This window comes from Gracilinanus agilis, chromosome 5 (genome assembly GCF_016433145.1).
Source record: "Gracilinanus agilis isolate LMUSP501 chromosome 5, AgileGrace, whole genome shotgun sequence".
Taxonomy (NCBI): domain Eukaryota; kingdom Metazoa; phylum Chordata; class Mammalia; order Didelphimorphia; family Didelphidae; genus Gracilinanus; species Gracilinanus agilis.
Window position 1 is genome coordinate 252,846,460 of NC_058134.1, and position 27,715 is coordinate 252,874,174.

A 27,715-nucleotide genomic window follows, 5' to 3' on the forward strand; every position below is an offset into this window, starting at 1 on the left:
AAAAGAAAGAAAGAAAGAAAGAAAGAAAGAAAGAAAGAAAGAAAGAAAGAAAGAAAGAAAGAAAGAAAGAAAGAAAAAACTATTATATTATGAAGCTATTCTTCTGTATATGAAGTAAGTGATGGACACCTTCCCTAACAGATGGTCAAGGAGATTCTGTTTCTCTGGTGCCAGGGCTCTCCCTACTTTGTGAGGCAGCTTATTTCATGTAAATTAGGGGCAATTCATCCTACCTCTCTCTTCAACCAAATAAACTTGGCAAAATTATCCAGATGTTTGGTATCATGTAGAAAAAGGACTTTGATAAATGACTGAACTCTTTTACTCTTCATGTTAGTGTTTTGACATTCTATAGACATACACTTTGCTTAAATTGCCAGTAGGCTTACATCTTACTGGAGTAAGATAAAAGCCATAAGCCACAGGAATTTCATATAATATTACATATGAGTTGGCAGAATTCCTCCATCTTTGTTTGTTTTTGACACTGCAAACAATGAAGAGGGGGAACGTTAGGATAATTATTCAAAAAACAGAATATTGGGGCTATACTTGAATACTTTGCAGGTTGAAAATTGCTTTAAGGTATGTGAAGCTCTTAATAAATATTGTCTCAGTTCATCATTACAAGTCTGAGAGGTAGATGCTCTTACTAGCCCCACTTTAGAAATGAGAAAAATGCGGCAGATAAATGTTAATTGACTTGCTAGTGAATGCCTCGAGCTGTCTTTGACTCCAGCTCTAGTGTTCTATTCACTGTGCCCTCTCCCTATGTCTAAATAAGGGCCAATAAGTAAAGCAAGATTTTAAATATTTGCATCAGGTAGTAAATATAACTTACATAATTTTCTAGTCTATCATTTAGTTGACAGTAACTATATCTATTCTTTTTAGGCAAGACAAATTCTTGAAAGAGAATATAATAATCTTTTGGCACTGGGGACTGAGCGGCGCCTGGATGAAGTAAGTCCTTTTGTTTCATTTAAGTGAAGAGAATTTATAGAAAATAAAGGATATTTAGACTTCCGGGGGGGGAGTTGTTATTATTCTATATATGCTGTATGCATTGCTAGTTTTCATTCTTCAATATGATTATGGGTTCATTGACTTAGAAATGAAAGGAACTTTAGCAGTTAACTGGTCTGATTTCTTGATTTTACAAATCTGCCAACTAAGGAAAATGACATGTATATTACACATTAGAGAGAGAGTCACATAGTTATTAAATAGTAGCTCAGAACTCATTCTCCAAATCTGCCTATCTTTCCCTTGAACTAAGGTCCTAAATTAATTTAACTCTTTGGAAATTTATCACTCATTAATAGCAAATAAAATTTTCCAGGAATTAGTGATATTGAAACAATTTAAGAATAACAATTGCTGATAGTTATACAGAACCCTTATGGTTTATAAAGCATATTTACATATATGTATATTGTATTACATATATAATGTATATGTCCGGCCTCGGACACTTCCTGCTGTGTGACCTTGGGCAAGTCACTTGACCCCTATCGCCCACCCTCACCACTCCTGGGCTAAGGACAGTCCCTAGCCCGGATGAAAAAGGAGGAGGGTTGGGCTTGGGGCTAGCAACCCCACCCTGTAAAAACTACATCTGCTAAAGAAACTGCAACCTAAAGTAGGGGCAGCTGGGCTAGCTCAGTGGATTGAGAGCCAGGTCTAGAGACGAAAGGTCCTAGGTTCAAATCCGGGCTCAGACACTTCCCAGCTGGGTGACCCTGAGCAACCCAATGCCTACTGGTTGTGGCCCTATGCTCCTAGAATGGAGTCCCAGGATAAAAAAAAAATATTATATTACATTCCATTAAATTAAAAGGAGGTAACACTTCCCAAAATATTTGTTATTTTGTATGATATAGGAACTGTCCTAATAATTGGGATATCAGTTCAAAGAATCTAAGAATTTTTAGAAGTATAGCTTTAGAAAGACTCTAGATGTCATTTAGCATTCTTACCCATTTTTTGTTATAACTAGAATATTTTAAATGCATTGAAAAGTACATAGGATTGCAAAGTAAAAGAGTTACATTGAAATATTGGTATCAAAATATTGAAAAAATCAATTTGTGATATAGTTCACAGACCCCCCCACAAGAACATAAAATTGAATATTGGATTATCTTAATGGGAAATTTTCATGTTTTAAAATAAAATTAACTAACTTTAGTTAGTTTTTTTTTTCTTTTAAACCCTTAACTTCTGTATATTGACTCATAGGTGGAAGAGTGGTAAGGGTAGGCAATGGGGGTCAAGTGACTTGCCCAGGGTCACACAGCTGGGAAGTGTCTGAGGCTGGATTTGAACCTAGGAGCTCCCGTCTCTAGGCCTGGCTCTCAATCCACTGAGCTACCCAGCTGCCCCCACTTTAGTTAGTTTTTAATATAGAATTAATAACTTTTTTGAAATTCTACCAAAATGTGTATGTCACTTGTAGTTCTTCAGTTATTTCCAATTCTTTGAGGTCCCTGGCCCATACTGTCCTTGGGGATTTTCTTGACAAAGATATTAGAGTGGTTTGCCATTTCCTTTTCCAGTAAATTAAGGCAAATGGGTTAAGTGGCTACACAGGTAGTGTTGGAGGCTTCATTTGAATTCAGGGCTTCTTGACTTCAAGCCCAACACTATCCACTGAGTGATTTTTAACTGCTTTAGGTCCTTTGGAAACCCTGAAAATGGTAGCTATTTGTAAGATGTGCCAGAGACAGTAGACAAAGCCTGGAGTTGCTGATGATGCCCTTTAGTGTTTCTTGAGAATGCTCCATAGGTGGCACAGGGAGAAATGTTGGTTCCAAATAATTCTGGATCCTTTAATCTGGAAAAAGTCTTAGATAATAAAAATATTCCACCTGAATCTTTATAATATCACTTAGCAGTAATGTTGCACATTATGGTTACAAAGTGCTTTACATATATGTTCTTATTTAAGTTATTCCACAAAACAATCCTGTACGTTAAATAGTGAAAACATTGTTCTTATATGTGTGAAAGAGATAATAAGAAGCATTCAGTCATCTGAATATTAAAGTTTGAGTCTCAGAGATGAGAAAACTGAGATTCAAAGAGGTACAAAACTGAAACTTCACAATATAGATATTAATAGGCTAGCAGGAACCCAGCCTCACGTCCATTGTTCTTTCCAGAATGGATGGCAAGACAAAGGTTCTTAACCATTTTTGAGTTATGGATCTTTCTCAGAATAATACCTTTAATGCAAAGCAAATCAATTATATGGAAATCCAGCTTATTAATTTTTTAAAGTTTATAGACTTCAGATTGAGAATCCATGCTCTGAAGTCAAAGCATATCCTGTCTTTCTTTTTATTAGCTGATCCCCCCTGCAAAAAAATTAAAACCTAGTAATATTGGGGGCAGCTTCTCATGGATTGAGAACCATGCCTGGGAAATGGAGGTCCTGGTTTCAAATTTAACCTCAGGGACATCCTAGCTGTGTGACCCTGGGCAAGTCACTTGACCCCCATTGCCTAATCCTTACTACTCTTCTGCATTGGAACCAATATACAGTATTGATTCCGAAATGAAAGGTAAGGTTTTATATATCACTTCATGGCTGCTAAATGATAGACTGTTAACGGATAGAGAGCTGGCCACCAAGCAGGATATATACAAATCTCATCTCTGATCTTTATTGGTTGTGCTACACTGGGAAAGTTTGTTATCCTTTCAGTGCTACCAGGTAATTCTCCAAGAAGAAAAAGTTGTTGAGTAGATATTAATATGCATTAGAAGGAGTTTCCTTACTGGGATTTTCTTACATGGATAAAATCACAAATCTCTCCTGTTATTACCTGGAATCCTGTTATCTCCTGGAAAAAAATAATGTTTGGCAGTAATCCCAAGTGGGTCATACAAGTTCTGTTTCCATTCTAGAAATGTAGAAGTCGAGGGTCATGGTCAAACAATGGCAGAGCCACAACCCAAATCTTTTGATACTATATTATAATAGACTAATTTTCTTGGGTTGAGATTTCTTAGAAAGATTCTTTTGAAACTTTAGGATCAAAGTTAAAATGTCTCAGGTAACTAGAAGAAGTCCCCAGTGTATGGGGTGTAAGGCTGTAAAAGGGGTTTTTATTGGGTTAATATTAAAAGGTTGGTCACCAGGGGATTGAACAATTATCAGTCCCTGAATTAAAGAATAACCTCAAGTTAAAATGACTTTTATGGAATTTATTTACAAAATATAGGAGAGAGTAGAAGTAGAGAGATGAGAAGAGGGTAGAATAAGAGATTTGTATTCAAGTCTGGGCTTTACTATGGCAGGGTTCCAGAGGCCCAGTCAGTTAACAAGGGTTTAGCCACAAGGGCTTCTCCCAATAAAGGGAGCCTCCAGGAGGCTACTGCCTCCTGAGAGATTAAAGGAGTCAGCCTTCTTCACTCACCACATGTAGTTCTAAGAGAGAGATTTAAGAATAGCCTCACCAAGGTCTCAGGGTCCCAGGTCCAGGTTACGAACCAGAAACCTCCTTCAGGTCCTGTTCACAAACCAGAAGAGAGGGCCCAGCTGACTGAGGTCTCTTTTTAAAGGGGCCTCTTTTGCATCACTTCCTGTGGCTTCTTCTTAGTTTACCTGTCCAATCACAACAGACGCTTTTCTTAGGACTACCCATGAGGCAGTCAGTAAATTCTGATTTGTTACTCTAGCACACATGGGTTACAGACCACCCAAAATGGAGGTGTTTTCACCTTTGGTGATTAAATCTAAAGATGGGCAGGATAGATTTAATCTCATTATCACAGGGGTCTACCTTGTGACAAGACTAAATGAAAAAATAAAGATAAATGTTTCAAAATTATTAGTTTAAATGGCTCTGGGAATTTTAATGAGTTTCTCCCTTTTCCTAGTATTAAAAGTAGAATTCATAATACTATGCAAAATAAGGTCAAATTATTTGCTTCCCACTTCCTTACTGACAAATTCAGGACAATCCATTCCTTGAAGCAACTCCAATAAGTAGAATTATGATCTGCTTTTATTAACTGGCTAACTTAACAGGTGACCTAGGAAAGCTATCTTATGAAAATTTCTTCCCCTGATCACATAAGGAAGTGGATGTCATGTGTAAAATAGAATGCTCTGGGGTGCACAGTAGCCTTGAACATTCAGTAATTGAGTAGAGGAATGGCTACTTTCCAAAGTAATGGAAGCAAACCTGAAAGTCACTGGAAAAACGAGGTACTATTCTGTTAATATTATTCCTTATTCAACAATCAAAATACTTTAAGCTTCTATATATCACTATGTTTATATGGAAAAGTCTCCTTCCAGGGGAAACATTGGTCATTAATTCCCCAAACTGAAAAATGTTAATTCTAATAGCAGTAAATTAAATGCAGTTTTCCTCCTATTTACATAAAATGTTTTGGGTATTGAATGAACATGAAAAAAATACATTTCTGTACGTATATAAGAATGGTAAATGTGGGTTATATGTGAAAATGAAAATCTCCAATATATACAGCTTTTTTAAAAAGTATATACTAAATTCACAGTTGCTTGTATTAAATAAGCTAATAGGGTTTTTTTTAACCAGTCAAGAGATAGAGACCATATAATATTTTTCGATTATGCCTAGTAGTAGCTCTCCAGGGATCAATTTGTTACTCGTTAAAAGCATACTGATTAAATAGAATTTCCAATTTTATTCCATTTTTGGCAACGAAACATGTTCCCCTGATTGCTCTACTGAGGCTTGACCATCAATTTAAAATATTCCTCTACCTTCATGAAATAAATTCCTTCAAAGCAAATAATTTTTCTTAAAAAATGCTCATTCCCCAAAATGATCATTGAAACCAGATACCATCTTCTGTCAAACTCCAGCCAACATGAGCTTAAATAGGTCTCCCAGACTTGGATCAGAAACAAGACCAGAATAAATTGCTATCACCTCCAGGGGTCTGTGTCTTTCATTAACTCAAGTCACATAGATATAGTTAATAGTAAGACATATCAGCACTCATGAGAGGAAAAAGTAGAATTTAACTTGAGATTCATATTGCCGTTCCCTCTGAAAGCAGCTCTATGTCAAAGGTAAGGCTCTCAAAGAACAATAATAATATTATCTAGACTTCCAAGATATAAGAAAAACATACTTAAATGAATAAACAAATATGTTTCAGGGTCATATTTTCCCCTTCTTTCACCCAGCAAAGTCAGGTCATTTTCAAGTCAGCTAGCTGCAAACCAATGAAAACAGTGGTGGTTTTAAAAAAAATCACAAATTTTCAGAGATGGCTAGAAGCTCAGAGGCTATCTAAATCAGGAAGAATCCCTTTGTAACAAGGTGTCATTCTGTCTTTCTATGAAGACCAATAGTGAGGGCTCCTGCCCAACTATTTCCCAAGAGGCAATCCATTTATTTCATTCTGGGGTAGCTAAATTTGGCAAAAAGTGTTTCCTTCTTATATTCTTTCAAACATCTGGCTTACTATAACTCATAGCCCATTGCTCTTCCCTCTGGGGCAAAGTTGAATGTATCTAACCCCGCTCCTTTATGACACTCACCTTGCAAATCTACCCTTTATAGTGTAACATGTATTGTGCCCAGTGATCTCGTGGAGAGATTGCCTTTCTCATTTTAAAACATATTTTAATGAAACCATAGGTATTGAGGTGTGACAGTCAAATGGAATTTACTATAATAAAAATTTTAATTATCTATATAATCTCATCATTATAAAAATCAGCCTGTATGAAATGAAACCGATCAGAGTTCTCAATTCCAGACCCTCAAATTTACCTTAAAAAACATCTTGCTCTAGCAGAAATCAAACTCAGATCTGAATCATACCAAGAAGAATACAAAAAGTTTCAAAGGCTTGCCAGTCTCCCTCTTCCATTTCCCTGCTCCATAGTTGTTTCTACATATGCCTTCTCTTTCAGCAAGAGGTTCAGAAATCAACATCCTTGACAGTAAGGAGTGGTGAAGGGACAAAGTAAACACCTAAACATGGTATCTCTAGCCATACCTCTTTTGAAGTTTATAACATTGTGATTGCATTTTATTTCAACACATTCAAAAATCTGCTCTGGCAGAGTGATGACAAGAACTTCAGGCGTGGGTCATCGTGGAGAAGACAGTTTCCTCCCCGTGAAGTCCATGGGATCAGCATGATGCCTGGTTCCTCAGAAACATTGCCAGCTGGATTTAGGCTAACCACCACATCTGGGCAGTCTCGGAAAATGGCCACCGACGGTATAGTATTTTTGCACTTATGTTTTTCAAATGACAAGATAAGACAGTAAATGTACATATTATCACTTTCAGGAATGGATTATTACCTTCCTTTGAAAATTATTCTGTGCTTTCAGCAAACCCTTAAATAAATTGCAAGTACTTGACTCTGAAATGCAGGGCATTAGTAGATTCAAGAGGGTTGGCTAATAGCTACATTGGGGAAAGAAAAACATTATATCCGGTGTCTCTTTAGACTTCTATTTCCTTAAGCTAACTATTTCAGGAAGAAAATGAATCTAACCAGAGAAAGATTCTTAGCAAATGAAACCTGGTATCATTCTACCAAATATTCAGACTTCATGTTTAACACCAATAAGCCAACTTTATCAAATATATATGCACATATACATAATTATGTGTATGTATATCCCCACTGATGAAGGAACAAAGTCTTTAATAAAAACTTTATGAAGTTCCTTGTGGATATTACTAGATAAATGATAAGGAAAAACCATCTGCTAGGAAGGAGAAGCATCTAAACTTTGTATCTCCTCAGTACTTGGCTCAGCAAGCATAAATGTTATGCATTTCATAAATTTGTTGAATTTGAGTAAAAGATTTTGTCACAAGAATCATCATCATTCTTGTCAAGTAGATATTAAAGTGGAGGGAGAGTCCTAACTTCCTTGTATCTTGACTAAAATTGCACTTGTCACTTTTTTTATAGAATTACACAATTTGAAGAGTTAAAAGGCACTCAATAGCCTTTGAGTCAAGGCCACATAAAAAAGAATCCCCACTAAAACATATCCAAAAAGCAGTTACCTAGCCTCTGGTGGACATCTTCAATGAAGGGCTCCTATCCCCTCCTGAGGCATTTGATTCTTCTGGATAGTTATTCCTAGCAAAAGATCAAATCGGTCTCTTTACCATTTCCCTCCTCTGCTCTTGATTCCAGTCCTTTTAAAGATTCGTTATGATATAATCACCAACTTTGCCACATCATCAATTCATTTTAAAAATGTATTAAAACATTAATTAAAATGTTTCAAGAATGTTTACTGCATCCTAAGAGTTATTAGTTACCCAAACCTAGAATGTCATCAGTATGCAGTAGAACTATAAAAATACCATCAATTACGTTTTGCCAGAATGTTCCGGGTTTTTTTTTTTTTTTTTTTTTTTTTTTTTGCCATAAACAAAACCAGAGAGTAATATGGTATACTTTGACTAAGAGATTCAGGGATCATAGAAACAGAGCAATCTAATTCAACCTTCTCATTTTATGAATGAGAAAATTGAGGCTGTGTGGGGATAAGTGACTTGACTGAGGGGTCGCACATTTACCAGTCTGAGGCAAGATTCAAACCAAGGACCTTCTGATCCGCATGACCTGCATTCTATCCACTATGGCCCTAGAAGCCAAAAGACATTCTCCTAGATTTTAAGAAATTAAATGCCAGTAGAGCTTTTGAAACCAAAGACTCAGCTAAGCTAATTTCCCCAAAGTTGAGCCTTACAAAAAACGTTAAGGATTATAGGACAATAGAATTTTACATCTGGAAATTGTCTCAGAGGCCATTGAGCTCAAACCCCTCATTTTACAGATTTGGAGGCTATCTGAAGGGGAACAAAAACAAGACTAGTCAGCATAAAATTACCTTTTTTGGGGGGACCCCCCTTATACTCAGGAGTTTGGTATTCCATCACCCAGGCCTGCTAAAGCCCTTCTCTCCATTTACAGTTGCTTCATCGAGGTTGCAGAGATTAGACAGCTCCACTGTTCGCACATACTCATGTTGACAAGCCTATCAAAGGAGGCAGCACTGAACTGCTGTGAGTAGCTATTGTTTAATCCCAAAGACTGGGGAACTGGTTTCAACCCTACCCCCTCATCTCTGGCATTCGCTGGTAGTTGCTATTTCTAAATCCAGGACTACCATTAACATCTGTCTGCTGTGGCTGAAGGTCTCGCAGGGGCCTGTCATTTGATCACCACCATCCCATCAGTTCTATGTCAACACGGCACCATTTTGTATTCACATTTAGGCTGAGGGACACAATAGTTAACCAATTAGGAGCTGTCCTTTAAATCAGTAAGAGAGAATACCTTATAAGTGAATATTGGTTTGCTGGGAGAGGTAGCTAGTGATTGATGTAAACGAAGCCCATCCAATGAGGGAGAAAGTAGGAAAAACAAATAGCTTGGCATCCTTGGTCTTAGGGAGGCAATATGAAACATTTTTAGTACCATAGATCTTCTAATAAAATTCATAAAATATTTAAGATTACAAAGGAAAGCAATACTATTGAAATGTAATTATCAAAACATTTTTTAAAAAGTCATGTACCCCAGATAAAGAGCCCGTGGCAATTGGGAAAATGAAATACTTAAAAAAAACTAAATTACGAAGGGTGGCGTGGCTCAGTGGATTGAGAGCCAGGTCTAGAGAGATGGGAGGTCCTAGGTCCTAGGTTCAAATCTGGCCTTGGACATGTCCTAGGTGTGTGACCCTGGGCAAGTCACTTAACTCTCATTTGCCTAGCCCTTACCACTCTTCTGTCTTAGAATCAGTACTCTAAGATGGAAGGTAAGGGTTTAAAAAAAGTTTTAAGCTACTTGGCACAGAGTCATCTTGACTTAGTTTTCACCAAAATGATGCTAAGAAGCGAATTTTTTTAAGTTACAAAATTTCAGAAAAGAGAAAATACTTTTCTGTAGTATTGGGAAATGTTTTGTTAGCTTAGGACCTTTTACTCTAGGTGGGAGTTGTGCTTTTGGTCCATGGTATATCCAAATTCATAATACAACAGAGTTCACCTAAATACAACAATCGTGGTAAAATAGAATCAGTATTTACTCCCAAAACATTCTTTGAGAGTAAATAATCAGCAATTGTCAGTATATAAGAAAAACCATGGCAAAACCAAATCAATTACATCTTCTTTTAAAATCTTACCTTCTGTCTTAGAACCAATCCAAGTATCATTTCCAAAGAAGGAGTGTGGTAAAGGGTAGGCAATTGGGGTTAAGTGACTTAACTAGGGTTACACAGCTAGAAAATGTCCAAGGTCATATTTGAACCCGAGTCCTCCCAACTCTAGGCTTGGCATTCTATCCATTGAGCCCCACTTTTGCCCTTGGAATCAATTACTTTTACCATTCTCCCAAACACAAGAAGGAGTTCACATACCCTTACCTTCTACACTTATGTGGTAAGTAAAAATAAAACCCTCTACACAAAACCAAGTCTAGCATTTTCATGAAATGAGTGGCATTTTACAAAACTGATTTGGGGGGAAATAATTGGAAATATTCTCAGAAAGAATTGTGTGTTCCCAGAGGGTAAGAAAGTTGGAAGGAGAATGAATGAGAAGTATCTTCATCTAGTATTACCTGTTCATCACCTTGAACCCTAAGTGCCACCAAATGTATAAGAGATTATTCATATCTAGTAAGGGGGCCAGCTGGCTTTCTTAGCTGATTTGGATCATTGTTTGAGGGCAAGACTGATCAAAAAGCCATTCAAGTAGGAGATTTAATTAAAAACATGCAACCCTAACATTAAAAATGTAATTACTGCATATAATTTGGCATTTAATTGGGCACAGTCTGAAGCATATAATAATTTCATTAAACAGGAGGTTTTCCAGAATAATGTTCTATAATAACTACATCCTACATACAACATGCTAATTTCCCCAAGAACTGCATATTTTGCTATTTTATACAATGAATACTTAATATGTTCATCAGTGCTTTGCTGCTTTTGACTAATGGAAGCATTTATCTTTCTATTCTAACTAGTTACATTCTGTTTTGTACATAATGTTTCAGTTAGCATTTTCTGGATCTTGTCCCTTGGGAGTTCTAAGCATGTTTATTCGCAATAGTAAATCTATAAAGAGAGTTTTAGATGAGCACTATCTATCTATCTATCTATCTATCTATCTATCTATCTATCTATCTATATATATACATTAGGGAAAATTCAGAGCATGCTGTTTATTCAATTCCCTGTATGATTTGAGTGGTAACAGGAGATTTTGGTCAATATAAAGCACTTTGCAAAACTCCAAGGGCAACAGAAATACTCACTTTTATTACTGATTGAAAGAGAGGCAAGGGCGTGTCAAGAAATGCCACCTTTGGCCCATTTTGACAACTGTATGACATTATTTTAACACTCAGGATAGCAGCAGGTTCTAAAAGTGTCAGTGGCATGAAAGGTAACAAAAATGTGGCATTACTAAATTGTTCAAACTCACATAGTATCAAATTAATGTGTTACTCAATAGAATAATTTAATATAATATAACCGACTCCAAGCAAATTAGTAGCCAGATTTGTTTCTTCCTGCCAGCATACTGAATTGTTGCAAGAGTGCCCAATCATTTGTGATGTGAACCCCTTTGGCAGTATGTTGAGGTGTATGGATGTTTTTAAATATGAAATAAAATACAAAGAATTGCTAAGTGAAACCCTACATTAAAATATAGATACTAAAAAAAAGTTTTTAAATATATTTACAAACACTCACTTTAAACTACAATCACCTCATTTTTAAAATGAGACCCTAAATCCTATGGGTTGAAAATAAAAGAGCTGAAATTTGAATCTAGATGGTCCATACTCCAAGATTATTTCCATTGTGCCACACTAATTGCCTAAAGTCTAATATTGCTGAACTTACCTTCACCAGGATCAAAAACTCTTTTTCATGTTATATGCTAACTTCAATCTAACAATTAAAAAAGAAGAATGATAATGATAATAAGGACATACGAATGGTGCTAGGACTCATGATTATGTGGTGTTCTCATAGACTATGAGTGTTAGTCTAAGGGTAGCTGGTTCCTTCGGTAGACACTCCTAAGAAAGTAAGAAGAATTGTACTCTTCCAAGTAGATTATTACTAGACTGCAGTTGATAACTCTCTATTAACTATCTCTTTAGATGTCATCTTTTCAGTCTATTCTACCTGAAGTGCACTATCATCTTAGAAGAGGATTCGGAAAAACTACTTGGACAGTTGAGCCCCTAAGGGAAAATAATGACAAGTCAAGGTTTATTAAGCTGAAAATGTGATTCTTTTCCCATGCATTGTTTGGTTAGTTCACTAGAATTGTAATAAAATGCTGAAGTCATTTTAAAAAGAAGCATCCTTTACACCAGATGTTTTACAAAAGGGAACCACTCATTTTTACATTGTTCCATCTGTTTTACTGTAATATACTAAACATTTATGTATTACTGTGTATGTATTTCTTTTAAAATGTGTAAGTTTTATGTAAAAATTGATATAAATATGATTTTATATAAAAAATCTATGGTTCATGGAGTCTGAGTGCAAGCACTTGACAATTATCCTGTTTGTATCTTATCATTCCATTTTTACAGTTTTTGGATTGTAACAGTCAGATGAACATGTTTATTGGAGTTAGCTTCCACACGTTTCTCCTTCAGATCTGTCAATACTTAAAAGCTGGACACCTGCCTCTGATCCCATCCAACTGAATGATTTAACCTGGAAACAGAGCCAAAATGGACCTTCAAAGGCAAACTTGAAATGCCCAATCCCTGTAGAAAACCACTGTGATGGCTCACTATCCTTTTCAACACAAAACCAAGCAAACTGTTTACAAAAGCAATGACTCAAAAACCAAGTTTATAAGGAACATTATCTTTTCTTGTTACCTGTGGACCAAGAAAGAACCTTTCTTTCCTAACAACCACATTTTCATTCTAAGGTCTTCAGTCGCCAGCCAGCATTAGACAGTGAACCGTAAGCACTGCAAGGAGTCTGAGGCTCAAATTTCCTACTGTAAGAACAAACAAACAAACAAAAAACCCACTGAAATTCCCACCTCTTCCCCTTCCCCTTTTGTCTGTCATTTGAACAGGGCATTAGCCAGACCCATGACTAATGTTATAAGCTTTTAGCCAAGATGGCCTTGTTGCGACTTCCCTGAAGTCCGTTTTTATCAGAGGAAATAACTGAAAGACAGAATAATGAACGTATATAGTGTATAAAAATATAGAAGAGCAACTCTTCCCTGTGGCTTTATTTGGTGGTGTGACTGTTGTTTATTCTTTGTTTACATGGGAAATTTCAAAGTACAACCTATTTAATAACGCCATTTACCTAAATGCTAATTTTCCGCTGCTTGACCTTCGGAAGCTCAAGACCTGTCTTTTAGTTATTTCTTTTCGCAGTTTCATTTGCAATGTTTGCACGTACATAACATTTGTTTTGTTGTCTTCTGTTTGGCAGATTTCAGTAGAAAGGTAATGGTGAGAGAATTTCCCCCCAATTGTCAATAAAAAACCAAACAAACGACTTGCACTCGTGTGTTTGCTCTTTGTTTTGAAGCCAGTCACACACAGTCTGTAGTGTGGAAAGATGCAAAGAAAGCGCCACACAGCACTGCACTGGTACACCAGCCAGGGAAAACCGAACCAAGCACCAGAGTCTTACCGGATTCCGCCACTAGAGGGAGCGCTAAACTCACAGATCAGGGGGATGCGCCCTTCGAAGGCTTTGCAAAGGTTTCATTAGAGTCCTGTAGCAGACCTGGGAGGTCTGCGGATGGAGACTGGAAATGTTAGGGAAAATTCTGGCGGAAGCAAACCAGAAATCACGTGTCCCGCCTTACAGAGAGTTCAATTAAGCAAAAGTAGTTCCTTGTACAGGAGGTAAGGAAAGAGGCAATTTTATTTATCATCCGGAGAGAGCGCTGTTAGGCCCAGGGAGGGAATTCAGAAGAAATTCTACTAAACAAGCTGGCCAGGAATCAAGGGCGCCTTGGAAAAGACTCTCTGGCTTCCCGGAGCTGCCAGAACCCGAGATTAGCTTTTAGCACTGGCGTGAAGGTAACAGCTCCAAGACACAGCCCCCCCCCCCCCCAATCCTTCCATTTACCCCTGGAGTTATCTCCATTGAATCCTCCCATGGGCTATCAGTAAGAGGATTTCATACAATTTAGGCTGGTTTAAAGAAAACGTCCCTTTTGGGGTGCTTTGTTAAAAGACGTTGTTTTACAGTTTTCCATCCTGACTGAATCCGCAGCTTCTAGACTTGGTTACAGCAGCAAGAGATAGATTTAATTTTCGTAAAAGAACTGGACAGGATTTTTTTTTTTTCATAAGAAAATTAAAAGTAATTGAAAAGAAATTTCCTCCAGTAGGAAGGTAGCCCGGCATCTCAACATTCTTTGCCCTTGTCCTTAAAGGAAGAGTCTGGTGCTAAGTCACAGGCACCTCCACCACACCAGGGAAATAAACCCTGGAGCTGCGCTTTCATTGTCTAGGGCGGAGGAGTCAAACACTAGGGCCTTTGGGCCGCCACATTCCCCAGTGCCCGCCCACTCAGATTAAAATGGGATCGGAAATTAACAAAATAAAAGCACCATAAAACATAGTTAATGGTAATTTGTGGTTTTCTAAGTGAATAGTGTTCTGCAAAGATTCCTATGTATAAGTTAGTGCCTCTGCCCCACCCCCGTTTTTTTGGGGGGTAGGGGGAGTTGGTACTCCTGGTTTGGGGAAGCCTGAGATGAAGCGATTCCCTCCCAGAATCTTTTTTTGGATTTACATCGATAGACTTACAGGACTGAGAGGTCTTTGCTTTGGACTTGAAATCAGGTTTTCTTGATTTTGAGGCTACCTACAATGACTTGAAGCTGAATTGCTCCAGGATTCACTTTTCAAAGCTTTTGTCTTAAGTCTTACAAACAATTCCTATGTTTAAAATGAGGGAGGAAGGGATGATAATGAAGAATTGCCCTGATAGACATCCTCTAAATGCTGCTTTCAATAAACTAAAGTTTCCCTATAGAAATCTATTACCATGGACCAGCAATCTGACTGATAAGGAACAATAGAAAACTTCTCAGTCTTGCTCCTCCCAATGTGGGTCATTGCTAGGATCCTCAGTCACAGAGACCTACCTAATGTGCCTTTATATAAGGATTGGTTTTTATTGCTCTTCCTCTCTGTCTCGCTGGGACTGTACTCTATGGAAGCTGGGTGCTTGCATGGAGAAACTATTTCTCCAATAGAATTCTACATTTTCATCAACATAACTGTATTCAAAAAAAGATAACTTTTTAAAGATATAAAAACGAGTGATTTAAAAATAACCATACCCTCCTCCTTAGAATCAATACTGTGTATTGGTTCCAAGACAAAAGAACAGCAGTGGCTAGGCAGTGGGGGTTAAGTGACTTGCCCAGGGTCATACAACTAGGAAGTGTCTGAGGCCAGATTTGAAGCCAGGACTTCCCATCTCTAGGCCTGGTTCTCAATCCACTGAGCCACTTAGCTGCCCCCTGAAAAAGTGATTTTTAAATGTTAGGACTTGGAGCTGAAATAATTACATGAAATGGCAAAAAAAAAACACCACTTATTCCTTTAAAATTCTAATTAAGTTATGTACTTTACTATAAGTTGAATCAAACTGAAAAACTAGGAAACCTGATCATTCCTATTTGCATCATTTATGGAGACAATTTAAACTAAGAGCTTCCTGTATAGTAAGTGTACATTTTCCCTGAAATTCCAATTTTTCTTTACATAGTACATACTACAGTTATCCTTTCCACATAACAAGGGTTAGGAATCCTGCACCCTTGCAATCTGGAAAATCTGTGTAAAAAGTTTGGCCCTCCCTTTGTACCAGTGAAGAAATTGGATTTTTTTTCCTTTTCCTTTTATGGGGTGTATTTAGTGCCTTAAGTCTACATTTCAGAGTTTCTCTCTTTTTTTTTTTTTCTGTCATCTGCTGGCCTTTGTGTGTTGTCTGTAGCTTTGCCAAAACTCCTCAAATATTCCTTTTTTAATTTCTTGTACTGACCATGATCTATTGAAAACACAAAGTGCAAAGTCACGATGTGGAAGGGATAACCAACTTGTAAGAGATACAAAAGACAAGTAAATAAGTGGACAGGTTTATTCAAATAGCAAATTTCAAAGTCTAATTCTCTATGACTTTTTAAAAATAAAACTATAGCTCCGTACAGCAGTGCTAATTCATTCTCCTGACCCAGAGGCACTGAAACATCCTACAGCACCCAGTGAATCATCAAAGATGAAGCGGTACACAATATAGTTTACTACTCACAGCTTACAGGGAGTAAGTACATTTCATTGCATCCTTGTTTGTTTAAAATTGAGTTTATCAGAAAATTTGGTTTATCAGAAAACTCCATTATGTTACCCATTCTTGATCGATATGAATGGACTAATATTTAGACTTTCTAATAAAGCCTCACTTGGTCCATTTTATTTTTAGCACCATGGAAGGCGTTTTAGCATTGGAAGCACCATGGTACGGTGGAAAAGGCACTGGTTCTAGAGTCCAAAGACTTGCATTCAAATACTACCTGTGTGACATTGGGCAAGTCACCTTTCTTCTGTGGACTCAGTTTTTCCATTCAATAAAATAAAAGAATGAAAATAGATGTCTGAGGTCTCTCTACCAGCTGTATATGTATGACAAACACTATTATGATGTCCTGCAAACTCTAATGGAATAATTTTTGTTCCCTTCCCACGCAGTCTGGATTGTCCTACTCTTTCTGTCATGTGAACTAAGTCTTCACATCTATTACTGTGCCAAACTCCTAACAGTTTTAACTTGCTTCTTAGGGGCAGGGGCAAAGGCAGGTAAATTGGAACAAAAGGCAAGAAAATGGGCCAAAGTTAAATTTGGCTTCATGTGTTCCATCACAAAATTAGAGGAAAGGAGAGGTGGCAGGAAGGTAAGATGACATTTAAGCTCCTTCCAGCTCTGACAATCTATGACTTCGTTAGGTTCATACTAGAATTGAGGAGAATTATTTTAAATAAAGCAATAAATGCATTAAAAACTCAAGGGCTAATTAAAATACTAAGACAACAAGTAACTGATAGCCATGGGCACAGTCAATTAAGACCTTCCATTCATCTATGCTCCTTAGCCATAATTTGTACATAATTAACCTCTATTTTCTAACTAGGTTGCTTTTGTAACTCTGCCAATTCTCCACCTATTTCTGTAGAGGAAGTAACTTTTCTTCTCCATTGGTATGCAGACTTGAACAGCAGGAAAGAAGTCAGGATGTCCGTTTCAGGACTTCTTCTATATGGTGAAAGGCACCAGGATCCTCAATTGTGGGAGTTATCTGGAAGGAAAAGCAGAGAGTCACCAGTGTCCTTGATGCCATGCCCCGGCACCCTTTGCACTTCAGTAGGCACCTCGAGGCTCCCTGTTCTCTGAGATGGCTTGAAAATTTGTCAAAGGAAGGATCCCAAAGATCCTGACTTATCTGAATGCTTTCTATTAGAACAAAAAGAATTATACTATTGAAAATTTTACAAAGAAATGAGACCTCCACAGGGCCATACCTATCACCCATTAAACAGATGCCCATAGAGGAAACATGATCATGTTTATGAGGATGACTGGGAGGCAGTTTTTCTTCACTTTTTTAAAATTGAGGATGGAACTGAATGTTCCCTCTTCTTTTTTTAATTATAAATCCTAATATTTTAATATATACTAGCATATAATATTATAATACGTACAGCAGCTATGGCTCAATAGTTAAGAGCATTGGGTTTAGAGTCAGGAAGACCAGAGTTCAAATCTAGCCTCAGACACTTTCTAGCTGTGACTTTGGGCAAGTCAATGTCTAAGAGGTAGCTGGATGGCTCAGTGGATAAGGTGCTGGACCTGAAATTCGGCTTCAGGCACAGGCTAGCTGTATGACTTTGGGCAAGTCACTTAGCCTCTGATTTCCTGAGGATAGGATCCACTAGAGGAAGAAAATTGCAAGCCACTCCAGTATCCTTGTCAAGAAAACCTCATGAATGGTCTAGGGGGGGTCACAAAGAGTCAGACATGACTGAACAACAATATTATAATACATGTGAAAGGAATACACAGACATATAAATACAGATATATGTATGTCTGTATTTTTCTATATAGCTAAAGAGACATGCAAATATTATGTCTAGTTCAGTAGTTAATATTTTTTAAAAATACTCTAATAATTTTAGGTATTTTTATTTTCAAAAGTATCTAAATTGATATTGTTATATTTTGTTTTAGAAATATTTTGATCATTGTATTTCAGCATAATGGGTTTCCCTTCCAATTCTGTGTATTTTATGTTTAATATCATTATTTTGAGAAGAGAGCCACTGGCTTCACAAATTGCCAAAGGAGTTGAGGACATACAAAAATATTAAGAAACCCTGGTCTAGATCAAGATGCTAATTAGTCTAATCACCCATAGGAAGGAAAATTCATTTGCAAATTTCTTAATTTAGATGTTCATTATCAATTTAATCATTTGTACTAGGATAATAGTCTCAAGGTTGAGTCATAGTTAGAAAAATGGGAGTCAAAATTGTCTATTGATGAAAGAGCTCTGCTTGTAGTTCCATCACAGAAACATTAAAGGACTGGATTGGGGGGGGGGCATCTGGGTACCTCAGTGGAATGAGAGCCAGCCCTAGAGATGGGAGGTCCTAGGTTCAAATCTGGCCTCAGACACTTCCCAGCTGTGTGACCCTGGGCCAGTCACTTGACCCCCATTGCCTAGCCCTTACCACTCTTCTACCTTGGAGCCAATACACAGTATTGACTCCAAGATGGAAGGTATGAGTTTAAAAAAAAGAAATAAAGCAATGGGTTGTTGGAATGATGGGCTTTGAGTCAGAAAGTCCTGGGTTCAATCCTGCTTTTGATCCTTTCTACCACAGGCAAGTCATTTAAACACTCAAATTCAATTTCCTCATCTATAAGATGAGAGCATTCTATTGGCTGTTCCTTTAGTTCTCTTCTGGGTCTAAACCTATGATCCTGTGCCCCTGCCTCTGATACTTATTTGTTGCATGACCTTGGATGACTCATTTAATCTCTCTGGACCTCAGTTTACTCATCAGTAAAATATGGTATTCAGACAAGATGATCTTTAAGTTCTCTAGTCACGATTTTGTCAAAGGGACCTCAAAGAACTATTCTAAACATTGTTTCCCTTCATTGCAGTCATTGCTATAAATGGCATTGTGTTTGTTTTTAATTATCTTGCATTTCCTTGAAAGGAAAACATTTTTACATAATCATTGCTATAAGCAAGGGACACATATGCTCTTTGTTTTATAATCGTCTGTCAGGGCAGTCACTGCTGAAATGTTGGCAGGGTTATAACATGTTGCTGTTGTTTAGCCATTTCAGTCATTTCCAACTCTTGGTGACTCTGCATGGGCTTTTCTTGGCAAAGATATTAGAGTGGTTTACCATTTTCTTCTCCAGTTCATTTTATAGATGAGATACTGTAGGCAAACAAGGCCAAGTGACTTGCCCAGGGTCATATAGCAGCTAGTAAGTGTCTGAGGCCAGATTTGAACTGAGGAAGATGAGTCTTTCTGGCTCTAGCCCTGGCACTCTATCCACTGCCAATCTCATAGCAACCTTGATTAGGCAGATACCACAGGTACTGTTATTCCCAATTTACAGATGAAGAAACCAAGGCTCAGAGAAGATGCAGTTCTTTATCTGGGGGCACTTCTAGAGAACATTGGAGGCAGCTTTTTTTTTTTTTTTAAACCCTTAACTTCTGTATATTGGCTCCTAGGTAGAAGAGTGGTAAGGGTGGGCAATGGGGGTCAAGTGACTTGCCCAGGGTCACATAGCTGGGAATGGAGGCAGTTCTTAAACTCAAGCCTTTCTGATTTGAGATCCATTATTCTAGCCATGCATGATGCTTTACTGTTCCTGTGATAGAACTATAAACACAAGCGCCTTCATCAATTTGCATCTTTTTTTTTAATTTCCTATTTCTGCTAAGCCTATCAGTCACAACACACATCTCCTTTCCAAATTCAGTTTGGTGGCATTCCATGTATTTATGAGTCTTTTGCACCCCAGACACGCTTGGCTAAAAGCCTGAGAAACAAGGGTGGGGAAGGGGCCCCTCCGTGAAGGCTGTATTAGAGATACTAATAAAGATCTCGGAGGGGTGGTTGCGGAGGCTGGAATTCAGCTGTGGAGAACGTGAACGGGCTGGATGGGGCATCTTCCTGGGAACAATCAAATAAAAGGGGAAACACGAGCAGAAGTCCGCGTTACAGGTCCTCAGCCAGCTACCTTGTAAGGCTTGCCATTGACGAGAGCACAGAGCGCAGAGCGCGGGATCTTGCCGGAGCGGGTCTTGGGTAATTGTTTCACGAAAACCGCGTGTCGGAAAGCTGCCACGGGGCCGATGTTTTCTCTTACGTGCTTCACGATTTCTTCCAGAACTTTCTCCTCGGGAGCATTTATGCCTGGGAAAGACATTTTCCAGTTGTGAAGGCCGGGTGACGTTAGGGACTCTTTAAGCACACGAGGCCACCCTCGAGGCCACCCAGGTAAGGGGGAAGGCGGGGCGAGAGCGCTCCTCACCTGTCCTCAGGACACAGAGGGCTAGTGGAACGTGACCTTTTAGAGCATCCTCCTTCCCTACGACAGCGCAGTCCGCTACAGAACCGTGGGAAAGGACCGACTGAAAGACAGAAAGAGATCAATTTCGGGGCCGTCAAAGGAGGAAAAAAAATGGCAGAGACATCAGAAATGAGCCTTTAGCCACCTCCCTGAAAACAACAGCTAATCCCCAACATCATTACCCACCAGGGCATCTGCTCAGGTACCGCAAGGTAGCCACTGAGTGCTGAGAATAATTAAGACAAATCACTTAGCTTATTTCCAAGTAAGGGGATTATTTTCCTCATTACAGCCACTTAATAATGAAGCAAGCGAAAATGTACGGTAGGTGCCAGATATAAACAAATGGTGCCCAATTAGCAAAGGGCTCTGGAGAACAGGTCGCGACAGCACAATTCACCCTCGGCATGAGGCACGATGACACACTGCAGAGGCGGGCTGGAGAGCAGAGGACTTCTGGGAGAAAAGTGGCCCAAAAGCCAGCCTTGCCCAGGAAAGAAATCAATGATAAATAGAAATAAGAAAGACGTTTTCTATTTCCATATATCTTTTTGGCAAATGACGCCTTCTCTAATGGGGAGAAGAGAGGAAGGAATCACCTAGGGAGTTTAATGTAAGAAATTAATTGATTAATTTAAATTAAAGAAAAGAAAGAAATGATGAGAAGACCTTGATTTGAGAGGATCCTTGATGAAATATTCTACCCATCTCCTAACAGAGAGATGAGGGGACTATGGATACAGAATGACACACTTTTTTTGGACATGGACAATATGGGAATTTGTTTTGTCTATGCAAGGGTTTCATTTTTAAATTTATTTTAAAAAACTCTTATTTTCCATTTTAGAATTAATACTGGTTCTAAGGTAGAAGAATGGTAAGAGCTAGGCAATGGGGGTTAAGTTAAGCCCATGCTCACATGGCCAGGAAGTGCCTGAGGTCATATTTGAACCCAGGACTTCCAGTCTCAGGGACTGGCTCTCAATCCTCTCAGCAGTCTAGTTATCCTTCATTTTTATTTTTAATGGGAGGAAGATGGAAAAGAGATAAAATAAATGTTTAATTGAAAAAAATTAAATCATAAAAAAGAAATGATATGAATGAATATGAAACTAGTCTATGTTGAACCTAGGATTTAGATTCAGAAGGCCTGTATTCAATTCTCACTTGGGTAAGTAACTTCAGTATTCTGATGTGTTTTAGCCTCTATGAAATGAGTGGATTGAACCAGATAAATTCAAAAGCTCAATCTAGTTCTATATCCCATAAAGTTAAAGTAATTAGAATGTTAAGGGCTTAACAGAATGTTTTATATCTGGTAGCACCTCAAAAATGATTTGACTCTCTCATGAGTGAACCAGGCCAAAAAAATGAAACATAGATTAAAAAAATAAAAATCAGAGTTGACTTGGCAGGATTTTTCTATTACAGTAGATTTGAGTATTGCAAAGATGTAAATTCCATCTGCTCCATGAAGTCTCCATTAACTAACCCCAAATCCATCCATTCATCTATCAATCAACAATTTATTTATTAAATGCTTGTTTTATGCTAGGCACTGTGCTATGTGCTAGGAATATAAAGAAAAATCAGACAGCACTTGCCTTGAAAACATATACATTCTAATGGAGGAGATGACATGGTTAAATCAAAATATTCGAGAGAAATATGAAGTACGTTGAGTCACTAGATCTTTCTTTTCCCACACAGCTGAGAGCTCTTAGAATCAGTATTATCTACCATTAAGTACTTAGTTTTAACTCTACTGTCTTTTCCAAATTAATAAATAAATATATCAATTTTTTCATATTAAATGTTTCTACACACACACACACATATACATAGTTATGGAAAGAATATTGGAGTCCAGCGTTCAAGACCCAGCTCAGTTGCTTTGCTAATAACATCTGACCTTTTAAGAATGAATAACTTCTGAATGCTTCAGTTCTCTCATCTGGTAAATAAGAAATTCAGACTAGATCAGATTTAATGTTCACTCTGGCTCTAAATCAAAATGAACCTATTCTGAATACAAGGATGGAGACTTTTGCTTTTACTTTCTAAAGCATCCCCATAGCGCCAGGCACACAGTAGTAGTTTCTCACATTTGAAATATTGTTGAATTTCTGAATTAAAGATATACAATTATTTTCATCATGAGCCAATATCTAACATGTTGGAGACATGCTAAGCCAAATTCTCCAAAAGCCAATGATATGTTACATATGCTCCAGGGATCAGTTACATCTTTTTTCTTTTGGCTTCAAATTTCTTAAACTACACGCAAAAGGATTCTTTCCATTGGTAATTAATTGTGCAATGTCAACTTCAACAATCATTCTGAACTATACCTGTTGAAACAATCCTTAGGGTAATAACCCTGTGAGATGAACCAGAATGGTGGAGAGGATGGCTATAAAGTCCCCAAATACCTTTGGTTTTTCTAACTCTGTCTATGAGCCAGATGTTTTCAGAGTTAATCAGTGGCTGTTTTAAATTGATTAGACCTGCTTTCTTGTCTGTCTTGTAGACCTAAGCAAAGATTATCTTGACTAAAAATTGCACTTGCTATGTTTTTCACAGAATTAAACAAATTGAAGAGTTAAAAGGCACTCAATAGCCTTTGAGTCAAGGCCATATAAAAAGGAATCCCCACTAAAACATATCCAAAAAAATACAGTCACCTAGCCTCTGGTGGACATCTTCAATGAAGGGCTCCTATCCCCTCCTGAGGCACTTGATTCTTCTGGATAGTTATTCCTAGTAACAAGATTAAATCAGTCTCTTTACCATTTCCCTCCACTGCTCTCGATTCTAGTCCTCTGGAGCCAAAACAAAACAAGTCCAATCTTTATTTTATGCTAACTGTGTTGTGTCAGATATTCTTAGACAGCTATCCTTTCCCACCAGAGTCTTCCCTTCTCCAATTTAAACATCTCCAATTGCTTCAACATTTCCTCATATGCTAGCACTTTAATGTAACACTTTTAGAGGAAATAGTTTCTGAGGAGATAAATGTAGTGAGAAACAGAATGTATTATGTGCCAAACAAATGAGGAAACTTGGGCATGATTTTTTCTCCTGATATGTTGTTTCAAAACAGATGAAATGATGCTATCAAATCCCCATGGCATCAAGGGAGGATGAAAAGTTCTATAGATACAAAAGATTTGGGGGTCAAAATAAAGTCAATGTTGAGAGCTTGACAAGTAGAAACTTCTATCATAGGAGAGAAATGGAAGAGGAAATTTCTAACTCTTTGAACTTGAGACTATATATAGGGTTTGATCCAAAGGATAGGCCAAGGTTTTGCCAACAGTATAGTTCTGGACTTCCTGAATTTTTTGGTTTAGGACATTACGTGATAGAAGGCTTACTAGGCACTTCAAAGAAATCTGGAAGCAATAAATAAATGATAGTGAATGACTCTTTGCTAAGGAGTACAGAAACAGGTATATACAGACATTGGCAATCAGAAGGCACACTATCTTCCTGTCACATGGAAAGTTGGTTGAGATTTATCAGAACCATAAACCACTTCTTGTTTCTGGTGATTCATGGGGAGGAGAATGATCCTTCTGGAAAATGCTGGAAAGTATCTAGTAGGACACTAAAATCCAAGTCAGAAATTATAAGATTTCCAGGGACATGAGAGCTTTTTGTCTCTTTTTTAAAGAGAAAGGAACATATGGAATATGGATACCTGGTTACATATAATAAGCTGAAGAAAATAAATATTTGGATTGTGGTTCAGTACAAGATCAAGGGGAACTAGGCCGAGTAGAGTGCCTGGCCTGGAGTTAGGAGGACTTATGTTCAAATTTGTCCTCCAATGCTTACTGGCTATGTGACTTTGGACAAGTCACTTAACCCCATTTGCCTCAGTTTCCTTATTCATAAAATGAGCTGGCAAAAGAAGTGGCAAACCATTCTATTATTTTTGCCAAGAAAAATCCAAATGGAGTGGTGAAGAGTCAGACACAACTGAAATGACAGAACAACAAAGGATACAGGGCAACTCAAAAGAGTTGGGGGAAATATGCTTGTCTGGAAAGCTGATAATTTTTTTTAAGGACTTTGAATAGAAAATAAATATGTGGAGAAAAAATACTCCAACTCAACCCTACTACTAAAATCCCTTGTATTTGGGGTGTACAGATTTTCTAAAAATTTATAGAACATTTCCCACAATAGAATATAAGCTTCTGGAAAACATGGAATGCTTCATTTTTGCTTTTATTTCTAGCAGCCAACCCAATGCCTGGCATATGCTGGTTGCCTAATAACTGCTCCTTTTTTGCTTGTTTGATCATATGGAAAACATTAAGCTTGATACCAAAAAAGCTATAGAGCCTAAATTATCAGGTAATAGAAAACATTACAAAAAAGTAAACAAAAAACTGGAGGAGTCAAGAGTCTAATAGTAGACCTTAGGATCCCAGATAAAGAACAGGAAGGAATCTCAGAGACCATCAAGTTCTGCCCCTAGTTTTACAGATAAGAAACTAAGATCTAGGGAAATTAGGTTTGCTCAAGATCACACAGAATAAATGTCAGAGGAGGAATGCAAATCGAGATGTTTCTATAGCAAAGCATATCAGATAGACAATAGAGTAAACTTCAGCTTTTAAAGTAAGGAAGTAAATATGATCTAAAGATTTCACTGGATGGGACACAGTAAGATGAAATAATGAAAAAAATTAGATCTTTTTCAAAGAAATATAGTTAAGGCAGGAAGCAACAGTATGTAAAGAAGATATTCAGCTAGGTGGAATTAATGAATCTCAAGAATCATTTCTAGTGGAAATATTTAGGGAAGGATAAGAGAAGAGAGAGAGAGAATGGATGTTGTTAGAGAATTGTATGCCATACCCCCTGGCCAAGTAGAAGAAATGAATGATAATGTAGATCAAAAGCTAACACTGAGACAAGATATATTAGTAAAGGGAACTTTCACTGCATGGTTACCTGTTGGGAATCTTTTTATGCTAAAAGCAAAGCACCTGATAAATTTTTTATTTGTACAATTGACAATTTAATCTCTCAGAAGATATTGGAAGTGACATATTACTTGTTGAATTTTAATGAGGATAAATGGGAAATCTATAAAGTTTGGAAAAGCAAATGCATAAATACATGCCAATGGGAGGAGGCTAACTAGAAAGCATTTCATGGGGTGGGGAAAAGACTGAGGCTTTGTTTTGTTCTTTGTTTTGTCCTAGTGAAATCAGGCTTTGAATGTAGTAGATGCATAGCAAATACCCACTGAGTTGAATTTGTTGATGGAAAGATTGCAGTGTAATGTAATTTTCTTTTTCAAAGAAAAGCTATAACTTTAGACTGTTGTTACAGCACAAGTACAGAGTCCAGAAGAAAAAAAGATGGGTGAGAGGGGTTAGTTCAATTATTCTCTATTCCAATCAGACATAGTTATGGGTATCATACATCAGGCAGGACCTTGACAAACTGAAACATGTCAGAGGAGGGTGAAAGAGATTAAAAGCTTGTCTCAAGAAGTCTTGTTGAAAGAAAAGAGAACATTTTGCCTAAAAAAAAAAGACAGGGTTGACTATCTTTAAATATTTAAAGGCCTGTCACATAGATGAAAAATTAGATTTCTTTTGTTACCAGAGGGCAGAACTAGCACCAGTGGGTAGAATTATTAGCTTCATGAGAGAGTGAATTCTTCACTACTGGAACTCTTCCAGAAGAAGCAGGATGATTATTAATTGGGGACAGCAAAGAGGGTATTTCTGCATCCAAGAAGGGGTTGGCCTGGGTAATGTGGTGTTAAGTTTCTTTTTCCGACATCATTCTAAAATTTTATTTATTTGGGGTATGTTAGGACATAGGTCTATATAATGTGAGATAGATGCTGACATTCAATGAAATGGCATCCTAAAGGCAGCGAAGATTCCTAGGATCCAAAACTTTCCTTGAAACAAAGGTCAATCTTTCTTAATGCAATAACTTGTGAATGTTGCTATATGGGTGAGATTTGATGAATACTAGTCATTAATATTAAACAAATAAAAACAATCATCACTCAGAGAAATGCCATAGTGGACATGAGCTGGCCATGACACATTACCAGCAATGAATTTAAAATTTAATATATATTAACAAGAAAAATGTGATCAAAAAGTTGGGTGAGACTGAAGGATAGTGAGACTGAAGGATAAGTATTCGCCATCCCATGTGTTCTACTGGTATCCCTTAAATATTTTTTACATCCTTTAAATGTAAAAAATGAAGGAATATAAATTGCACTAAAGGCTAGAAACAGTCCTTCCCGAGAAGGTGTTTACATGCTAATAGGCAAAGAATATATATAGGAGAGCTGGAGTTAGAAAGTAGCAGAAGACAGTCTCAGCAGGAGACCAGATAAGTGACTCAGATTGCAAATGGCTGGGAAATGGCATGATGGAAGATTTCTAATACATTAGACTTGCTCTGGTGAACTTTTGGGACACAATGGACAACACAGGGGGAGCAGGCAGGGATTGGTTGTTGTGCCCCTCACAGAGTGATTTGGTTATATGAGGGTTTCAATGATTCCTAGAAAGTTTTCTAATGCCTCTGTATCACAAAGACACAAAATGCAATATCAAGAATCCTTTCATCATTAATAAAAAGTAATATTTTGAAAAATGTGGAAAATGAGAGGTTTGGTAGAGTGAGAGTTTGAGAAGGCAATAAAATGTCCCTTTCAAATCTGAGAACACAAACAAATCGGGGAACATACAACAACAAATAATTGCCTAATGAGATGAAGAATCCTATTCCAATGAACCAAAAGCAAGGACCAGAAATTCCCATCAATGAATTCAACAAATATTTAATGAATGTCTCCCCTGTACAAAGGACATACAGACACGAGGTAGCTATGGTTTAAGGACAATTATGTTGTCTGGGAGCTCTCTCAAGTAACTTTATTCACACTGGGAAATAGCTAAGATCCTTAAAGATAGACAGTTACTACCATTTCAAGAGCCAATTCAACACATGTTCCTTGAACATT

The 27,715-nt window shown here is 37.5% G+C and overlaps 2 protein-coding genes across 2 annotated transcripts in view; one reads left to right on the forward strand and one right to left on the reverse strand.

Annotated features, from left to right (window-relative positions):
* The window catches only part of PPFIA2 (PTPRF interacting protein alpha 2), a 608,808-nt gene extending 599,746 nt beyond the window's left edge, over positions 1-9,062 (forward strand). Inside the window, exons 27-29 of the mRNA XM_044679176.1 lie at positions 895-963; positions 7,082-7,241; positions 8,968-9,062. Coding sequence (XP_044535111.1) covers positions 895-963; positions 7,082-7,241; positions 8,968-9,026 — 288 coding nt within the window. The 3' untranslated portion in view covers positions 9,027-9,062. The remainder of the gene's footprint in view (positions 1-894; positions 964-7,081; positions 7,242-8,967) is intronic.
* A 7,098-nt stretch (positions 9,063-16,160) lies between these two features.
* The window catches only part of ACSS3 (acyl-CoA synthetase short chain family member 3), a 248,451-nt gene continuing 236,896 nt past the window's right edge, over positions 16,161-27,715 (reverse strand). Inside the window, exons 13-15 of the mRNA XM_044679177.1 lie at positions 20,656-20,755; positions 20,362-20,537; positions 16,161-17,387 (exon numbers count right to left, since the gene is read on the reverse strand). Coding sequence (XP_044535112.1) covers positions 17,319-17,387; positions 20,362-20,537; positions 20,656-20,755 — 345 coding nt within the window. The 3' untranslated portion in view covers positions 16,161-17,318. The remainder of the gene's footprint in view (positions 17,388-20,361; positions 20,538-20,655; positions 20,756-27,715) is intronic.